Source organism: Branchiostoma lanceolatum, chromosome 11 (assembly GCF_035083965.1).
Source record: "Branchiostoma lanceolatum isolate klBraLanc5 chromosome 11, klBraLanc5.hap2, whole genome shotgun sequence".
Taxonomy (NCBI): Eukaryota; Metazoa; Chordata; class Leptocardii; order Amphioxiformes; family Branchiostomatidae; genus Branchiostoma; species Branchiostoma lanceolatum.
The window spans coordinates 17,159,908-17,168,780 of NC_089732.1; the positions used below are offsets into that span (position 1 = coordinate 17,159,908).

At 39.3% G+C, this 8,873-nt stretch overlaps 2 protein-coding genes across 4 annotated transcripts in view; both read left to right on the forward strand.

Annotated features, from left to right (window-relative positions):
- LOC136444200 (receptor-type tyrosine-protein phosphatase S-like) overlaps positions 1-8,873 on the forward strand; it is a 65,089-nt gene that overhangs the window by 13,447 nt on the left and 42,769 nt on the right. The window contains exons 8-10 of one of the 3 annotated variants that reach the window (XM_066441696.1): positions 47-251; positions 452-557; positions 671-817. The exons of 1 other annotated variant lie outside the window; for it this stretch is intronic. In XM_066441696.1, coding sequence (XP_066297793.1) covers positions 47-251; positions 452-557; positions 671-817 — 458 coding nt within the window. The remainder of the gene's footprint in view (positions 1-46; positions 252-451; positions 558-670; positions 818-8,873) is intronic. One more of the 3 variants, XM_066441697.1, reaches the window with a different exon arrangement.
- Positions 987-6,644, forward strand: LOC136445008 (fibroblast growth factor receptor 3-like). The gene is made up of 16 exons (XM_066442838.1): positions 987-1,006; positions 1,139-1,352; positions 1,570-1,624; positions 2,023-2,110; positions 2,351-2,495; positions 2,874-2,967; positions 3,075-3,196; positions 3,483-3,645; positions 3,893-4,003; positions 4,153-4,343; positions 4,667-4,789; positions 4,922-4,992; positions 5,128-5,168; positions 5,480-5,576; positions 5,762-5,861; positions 6,035-6,644. Exons 1-16 carry the CDS (start codon positions 987-989, stop codon positions 6,056-6,058), a joined length of 1,659 nt encoding a protein of 552 aa, XP_066298935.1. The 3' UTR covers positions 6,059-6,644.

The window sequence follows — 8,873 nt, forward strand, 5'->3', positions numbered from 1 at the left end:
GTTTGAAGACTGACGTGTATTTTAATGCATGATTTATTCCACACAGGTGACATATGCAGACACACCACTTTATAATCCGGACGAGTCTGAACCAGGCGTTGGCTTTGACACGTTGGGTCTGGATCAACACCAGTGGTCCAAGTCACTGGATGACCTCCCCGCCAACTCCCTAGTCCGAGTCACAGTTCGTGCAAAAACCTGTGCCGAGGGAGACAAGGGGGAAGAGTTAACTTGTCAAGTGTCAAGAGTTGGTGAGAAATAGTCATACTACCAATACACATCAACATGATATTTCAATCCGATGTATTCGAGAAACCTCGTCGCTTGTGAAGCGTTTCTAGTAAACAAAGGGCTAACTTGACCTCACATATATTTTGTCAATCACACATCTGCTAGTGATAATTGTGACCCATGGAAATGCCGAAGTTTTCATTTGAAGTCACTTTTTTAGAGCCACCGCCGATTCCTGTACTTCCAACCGGCCCATCCCCAAACCCTTCAGATACATCTTTCCCCATGGTCCTCCCGAAAGTGAGCGAGAGGAATGGACCCATACGGTACGTTCAACATCGTTTTTATGATGAGGAACATTATTTTATCTCCATTCTTTAATAAGTAATGTATTGCGTTCATTCACAAACAATGTCTTTGCACTCCTCGTATCATTTAGCTGTTGCCAAATCATCGTCATCACCATGAATGAAGACGAGAGCCTTGCTGACCTGAAAACAAGAGTTGGAGAACCTGACGTCATGTTTACCGAAGACGCTCCTGAGGACTGGAAAACTCAACCTTACGTGGCTTTATCACTTTCAATGTAAGTTTTTGTTTTATATTTTTAAATATAATTAAAATGACATCATACAACCAAGACATCGCCAAATATCGTACATTCTAAGAATATACCAGGATGGACTAATCACACCGTATGATCTTCTTTTAAAACAACCAAGATGGCTACTATATATTCTATATTTATTAAAGGGATGGTGTTCGCATCGACATCGCATGTTTTGGGACAGTTTACTCAACGTCTCAATGTAAAGTAAATATTTCTTTTAAAATTTCACGAAGGGCTTTTATTGCATTTACGTCACGTGATTTTCATTACTTTCATTTTCCATTGTTCTTTCACCAGAGAGCAGTACAAAGTCACTGCTGTAGTACAGATCGGTAATGGGGGACCCTGTGGTCACCAGTGGTGCTGTGAGCGGAGTGAACTTGCCGATCCCAGACTGGTAAAGATTTCGGGAAACAAGGAGCTCCTGTCAGGGGAGAAATACACAGCAGCAGTAAGATGTTACGTAAACCCTGATGCTGGTTCCAGGATACGCAAGAGGAGCACAGAAAGGGTATGTATACCGTAGTTGAACGTGTGCATTTAGCCATTTATGAAGTGTGCACGCACTCTACATGTTTTTCAATGATTTTTTGTTTCATCTTATGAACTTATTTAATTTATTTTCCTCTACTAGATGTACAATTCAAACAAATGACCTTTGTTGGGTGTATCAAAACTACAGTTCATATTCTATAGTGCTGTATATATATTATGGTTTCTATTTTCAGCTGTTCACGACAAGTGGGTATATTGAGCCTGTGATCACAGAAACAGTCAACCAAGGTGATTATAGTGGATTATTTTATAGATACATTATATGCGCATATATAAGCTGTTTTCATTCTCAGTTATCCTATATCTTAAATTAGGAAAAAAACAACTAACATTTTGTCCAAAACATCGGATATTTACAACTACTGCTACAGTTTCTAAAAAATACACCGTGCAATCCATGATGATAAGTTCTAGCATTATCCGCTCCTAAGCTCTTAGTAACAGCAACGTTGATCAACGTGTATTACAATGTTACAGCAGAATTCCATTCAAAGGGATTATCAGGTAATAAAACAATAAACTATAATTGTTTATAACAACTGCTATACTGCGTTGGTACTATCAGTAGCGGTGTATTATTTTCCCGTTGAAAATCATAATGATAACATATAATTATTCCCTCTTAGACAAACCTGCTACTGCTTCTATCGCTGGCGGCAGTGCAGCTGCCTTGCTACTGCTCGTTTTTGTGATAGTAGGGATAATATGCTACAGGTAAGTAAAGCCTCACAGAAAGCGTAATCCATTGATGAAGCACTATGTACGATGACTGTGATCTTAAAGCAAATCTTTTGGGAAAAACTTATGACGTCTTCTGACAAGACCCAAAGATCTGACCACAGCTCCTTTAGGACGATGCGGTCAGATTATGGACCCAGTATGAAATCTTCACAATTTCGTCAACGAAGATCTTGGAGATTACAATGACTGTTGCAAACCATTGATGTGTTTAAGGAAGAGACAGACCAACGACGACCAGAACTTTACAGGTCTGCAGATAGGCCTGAAGACTATCACAGTTGACGACCAACCCAATAAGGAAGCAACTAAGAATCCTTCATGTACTGCACTGGATGAAGACAGTTCACCTTATGAAACGGTAACTATAAATTTTCTTTTTTAGATGAAAAATTTCCAAATGCAGTTTTAACGATTCTTACAAATGCACTGATTGTATCTCATTAATGGCTGTTCCTAACGTAATTAACTTTCTAAAAATGCGAGACGCCTTGGTGTTGTGCTCAGCATATTTTGGTGATATGTCATTTGTTATACAAGAGAAGCTCAATGTATCCGAAAAAAATCTACTGCAGCAGAAGAACTCAACACACTTATGTGTATGGGTAACCTGGGGTGCTTGGAAACGAGAGTCGTAGCGAAGCCGAATTGCACAACAACTATACCATAATGAGAAAACATCATGCTTCACAGCAATTGAGGATGGCTGCTTTACCTTTACTATGATTGTCTACTACAGACCATTTACAGCATCGCAGACCTTGTAACTGTGGACGATGTAGTGGAGTTTCTAAGGGCCAAGGGCTTTGGGCAGTACGCTGCAGCATTTAACCGTAAGTTCAGTTTTATGCATCATTTTTCTTCTTTCCATTAAACTGAAAAAATCGTGTATGGTTGAAATAACTGGTGATTTCTTTTTGATGTGATGACTAAACTGCAGGTCACAAAGTAGACGGAGAAGGAGCCATGTCCCTCACCTACTTCATGCTAGCTGAGCTCGTCCCTGAGATCGGACCGAGGGCAAAACTGTACAAGGCCTTTCAAGAGCTGAAAGACAATCCGGTATGGCTCGTTCAGCTCATCAAAAGAAATGTAATACTTTAGTCTTGCTTTTCACCCGAGGTTGAATCTATTGTTCTGTAAGCAATAATCATACATATCATACATATTTTTATCATAATCATACATATACAGACATTGTTTGGGTTAGATTGTCAATAAGAATGGCATTCAAGAAAAATACCTCACCTGTTACAGATGGGCCCTTTACTAGACTAAGTATACATGCACCAAAAAACGATTGCTTACTTTAGCCGGAATATCTAATCACTATCACCTCACCTTCTAGGATTCCACTGAAAGCAGAAGACCTGCCCACTCTGACTGGGAAATCCCCCGCTCCAGTCTGACGCTTGGTAAAATCCTGGGGAAGGGGCAGTTTGGGGAGGTCCGTATGGGGGAGCTGCGGAAAAGAGGTGTCACCCAGACTGTGGCTGTCAAGACGCTGAAAGGTGCCTTTCATACATTATACATAATACATACATAGGAAGCAAAGAGGCCTTGATAATCCACCCGATGATAAGTAGTTTCCCATTCAGATGATTTTCTGCTTTATAAAAATACACAAGCACAAATGACCTGCTGACATTAATGAAAGTCCAATAAAGGTATGCTAGTATGCTCATGTCAATTTCAAGGTATCAGTAAGCTGATGACTCTGGGAAATCGTTCTTTTTTTCAATTGTATCATTTTCCCAGCATATGCAGAGGAAAGGGACAAAGAGGACCTTAAGGGTGAGCTGGACATTCTGGTCACTGTCGGTCGTCATGACAACATCATCAGTCTGGTTGGTGCATGCACGGTAGAAGGTAATGCCACTAAGCGTTAGTTTTGTCTGAATACTGTTACCATGCATGTCTCTTTCAGATAAGAATTCTACTTATGAACGTAACATCTAAAATGATTGTCCGATAAGCAATCTATCAGCCTATTTATGTGATCAAACAATCAACTTTAGGCCCACTGACACTTGTGGTTGAGTACGCCCCCAATGGATGCCTGAAGGACTGGCTGAAGAACAACCGTCCAAAGGAGCTGAACCAGACAGACGACAAAACCATCGCCACCGGGATTCAGCTGCCGATGGACCAACTCATAATGTTCGGTATAGACATCGCCAACGGGATGAGTCATTTGGCTGCCATGCAGGTAAACAAATGTATGCTTCAGTGTCGAAGGGGTGTACATTGCTGGTTTTGATTGCAAATCCCTATCAAAGCCTTAGATTGTCATAGAGTAGCAATAAGATTTGACCTTATCTTGCACTTCATCGAAGAGTCGACTGCATTGAGAGTCCCTATGATTGCAATATACTATACTATACAACTGCATTGTTGTAAAACAATCATCTAAGCTAACCTCTAAGGCTTGCTAAATGATGTTCTTCATGAAATTCTGTATGTTTTCCTGCTTTTTTGAACGTGTTATGTCACTGCACTATGCCATAACAACATCACCATTTACCCGTCCAGTGTGTCCACCGAGACCTTGCCGCCAGGAATGTTCTCCTCGGACAGGACCTGACGGCCAAGATCTCAGACTTTGGGTTGTCACGTGATATCTACGAGGAGTCTGAGTATGTCAAGAGCACAAAGGTGTATTTCCTTTTTTTTCACATTTCTTTGAAACTTTATATGATCCCGGTTAAGTTAAATGGTGAAGGTAGAGCGACATATATATTAGTCGTTTTCCTGACCGTACCATAACACTATTTGTGCCCTTTACAGAGCCAGCTTCCCGTCCGTTGGATCGCATACGAGTCCCTTTTCTACCACGTGTACACTACACAGAGTGATGTGTATGTATCAGATATAGATTACAGTTTTAGACACCTTCTGTCATCATTTAAGTGACCATTTATGATATGTATTTGTCAAGTATCAAATTCATATCGTGTACGTGTGACAGCAAATACATTTTCAATACGTTTCAGATGGTCCTTTGGAATCCTTTTGTGGGAGATCATAACAATGGGTAAGAGCTGCAAAAATAACAGTGCCATATATAGTTTGATGCAATCTTTAAGCAGGGGAGGCTTAATGGAAACATGTTCATGTACATTTCATACAGGGTTTTCCGGCTAAATCTCTCATATCATCAGCTACTAAGTAAAATGAAATTGATATTGCATTCTTCAAATCAATGATTTATTGTAAACCATTTAGCTTTCCTTCCGTGATTGAAAACCTTATCCGAATGTCTCCATATTGTTTAGCCACATGTACGATGTTTACGAATTGTGTTCTAATTTTTTTATAGTAAACAGTCATTTCCTTGTCTTCCAGGTAAAAAGCCGTACGGTCGGATGACAGGCAAAGAGCTCATGAAACTGTTGCCAGATGGCTACAGGCTGGAGAAACCTGCCCTGTGTCCTCAGGATGTGTACGTCTATATACAGCCCTTGTATTCAGTCTTTGTTTTTTGTGTTTTGTTTTTGTAACATGAATGCATTCGGTAAAAACTCTTGTATTGCACTGTTCCCCTTGTATGGACAGACCGTGGATAAACGTTAGTCAATGTGACTAGCTTACATGTACCTGTTGATGCAAATATTTTGTACCCTACAGTTACGATGTGATGAAGTCCTGCTGGGAAACCCTCCCTGAGAACAGGCCAACTTTCCCGCAGCTGAAGACAACCCTGGATCGGATCAGTCAAAATTACAAGGTAACCTCTTATATCAATGCAGTCCATTTTAAGAACGACATCATCCACCTTAAATCCATCTCCATGCTTTTCTCATCCAGTATCATCCTGTAAATACGGTTTTGTGCCAGGCTAGGATGGCTAAGTATCTGAAAACTGTGGAAAATCTAAATATTATTCGTCTCTTTTTGCAGACGTATGCCTCTCTGCTGAAGTAGGAAACCACTGTGATAGGAAGAGAGACACAGCGAAGAATACATTTTCGCATGAAGGAGTCATGGTCTCATTTTAGCGTATAACCAGGATGACTATTGTAACTCTTGGAATATCAAGTACACGGAAACTCTTTCCAATGGACAACATCTTACACTAATTACCTAACATTGCATTATCAAGTTGAATATTACACATTGTCTTTTTGTCACAAACGCAGTACGTATACTGTACAATCTGACCACAACTTAAGAACATATAAAGGACAATCGATTGCAATTTTGAAGCAAATAAAAAACAATTCATTTATTACAGTTTTATTTGTGATATTTACATCATTTGTATCGTTTCATATAACCAATTTTAACCAACAATGACAGTTGGGTACATTCTACCCATCTATAGAGTTGACATTCGTATTTACATCAAGGTGCACAAAGTACATGTGTATCAATCTAAGTCCTGGCAGACTCGGAACTGTTCCATACACTAGATTTCTATAACGAAAAAGACTTTGTATTATCATTGTCGCATACCATTTATCTGCAATGACCAGGATAGAAAATATAGTGTGATTTTCCTAATGACCAATATCACTTGACAGACAGTGTCTGTGTCTGGCATTAATGAATCGATAAGCAGCTGCAAGCAATTTTCACTGCCAATATTTCATTACCAATCACGTAAGACAGATGTACATGTATATGTATATGATTTATGCAAATTTAATTGTACTCAGGGCAATTACAGCTACAACGTACAGCCTACATAGACATCTTCATAGTATTACACAACAAGATTTCAGACACTTCAGACCCTTGTGAAATATCTGTGAATATGAGTTTAAATTTTTGTGTAAAATGAAATCTTAAATCCCAAAACCTCAATCATAATGCTCCAAATTCTTTACCTTTGTATTGTTGTCATAATCAATGTGTAGTGCAACTTTTTGCTTTATTTTGATACTAGTGTACTGGTGTACAAAACCTTTGTTTTAAGTTTTATCGAATCAAACAAGATACAAGAAATAAGAAACAAATATTCTCCTTTTTCTTTCATACATTCACACGATTTCTGACCCAGATTAAGTTCGGACAGAAACCTGTTAGTCAGATGTGCCTGTGAGCCGTTCTGTTGGCAATGGTCATGGGAATGGACTTCCCATAAATAGCCCGCTAGCATGCATCAGCTCTAGACTCCATGTTTGCACCAAAGCGGAACGCTTTGTTTAGTCCAGGTCAAGTCACGCAGAAAGTAGTTCTTTTTTTTCATGAATGTTTTTCTCCCGACCCTCCAAAGTATACTGAACAGTGCCCGAATGCCTTTCGGCTAAGATGAATACAGACCTAAAGAGGCTGTCACTCTAATATAGAAGAAACATTAAGACTATGCATGATGTACATAAACTTGTTAACGTACCAACTACTATGTACCAAACAAAGAACATGAAATATTCATGCCTTTAAGCACATGATCTATCAATCTAAGATTGACACAGAAATTATAACGCCCCCTCCTCTATTTTTCTGCAGACTGCTCTCTTCTGATTCCCGAACAAGTATATAGCTTTCACTCTGGCTAATAAAGTAAAGCAATAACGATATTGGGGTGGCATTTGAAAAGGTCCTATAATAGCTATAAGGTATAAAGAGAATTCAAACTCTACTACTGGATAAGGATTCGGAGATTTATTTCCGGACGTTTCGAGTGACATCCATCACTCTTCTTCAGCGTCACTAAAATGAAGTAGCAGAACTAACCAGTACTTATATACAATAACTAGAAAAAACGGTTTTACATGGGAAATCACACAGTCATGCATGACGTGACGCTGAAGATAAATCTCCGAATCCTTATCCAGTAGTAGAGTTTGAATTCTCTTTATGTATTGTTTACCTGGATGTCTAACCTTCACAAACGTAATAGCTATAAGGCTTAAGTATCGATAAAACCTCTATCATAGGTAGGTGCCCTATATCGGCAAAACATTGATAAAGGTCACTTCCTGGAGTGTCGAGATGTCAAAGACGCGGTGCTGTGAGAGACCTACAATTAATCTGTCAGTCACATACATGGTCGGTGTGAAAAGTGACTGAATAATCATATGCTTCAAGTTCCTAATACTATATGTAGCAAAATGACGGGGTGTTTGGTGTTTGGTGTTTGGTGTTTGGTGTGTGTGTGTGTGTGTGTGTGTGTGTGTGTGTGTGTGTGTGTGTGTGTGTGTGTGTGTGTGTGTGTCTCTCTCTCTCTCTCTTTCTCTCTCTCTCACTCTCTCTCTCTCTCTCTCTCTCTCGCTGGCTAGCTCTCTAAGAAAAAAAGTATTATTTCAGGTCTGTCTGTTTGTGTTTCCGGATATTTGTAGTTAGCATGGCTACGAATAACAATAATAAGCAGGACCCTGGATTAAATATTGATATTTAGTATGCGGGTAGGTGTTGGGACGACGAAGGTCAATTATCTGCCCAACGGTGTGTGACCTTGGTACTGCAGCAAAACGTCCGTTTTTGTATATATGGACATGCTATGATATTCATTTTCTTGCGGCAGATAGATTTTGGTAAATAGAAGAAGTGTTGTAGGTTTGGGCCCCGAACAAAATATTCTGGAACTGCAGGAGCGTTAAACTTTTGTTACCATTTTTTGAAGGAGGATAACTAAACAAAGGAGCGGCGGACTATGGAAAATAGGACTAAGTTCGAATAATCAAATTCTATTATACCAGTGTTTTCTACAATCGGAAATATGCGCGTACAAAATATGTGACCTATGTCAGGTGAAACATTAGAAGATATTAATTCCGCAAATATAGACCTAATT

Bases quoted from the DNA above. Each gene is read 5' to 3' on its own strand.
- LOC136445008 (XM_066442838.1), top strand. From the start codon at position 987: ATGGTGTTCGCATCGACATC. The intron at 4,344-4,666 runs GTAAACAAATGT...TTACCCGTCCAG, and splicing joins GTCATTTGGCTGCCATGCAG to TGTGTCCACCGAGACCTTGC. The intron at 4,790-4,921 runs GTGTATTTCCTT...TGCCCTTTACAG, and splicing joins AGTATGTCAAGAGCACAAAG to AGCCAGCTTCCCGTCCGTTG.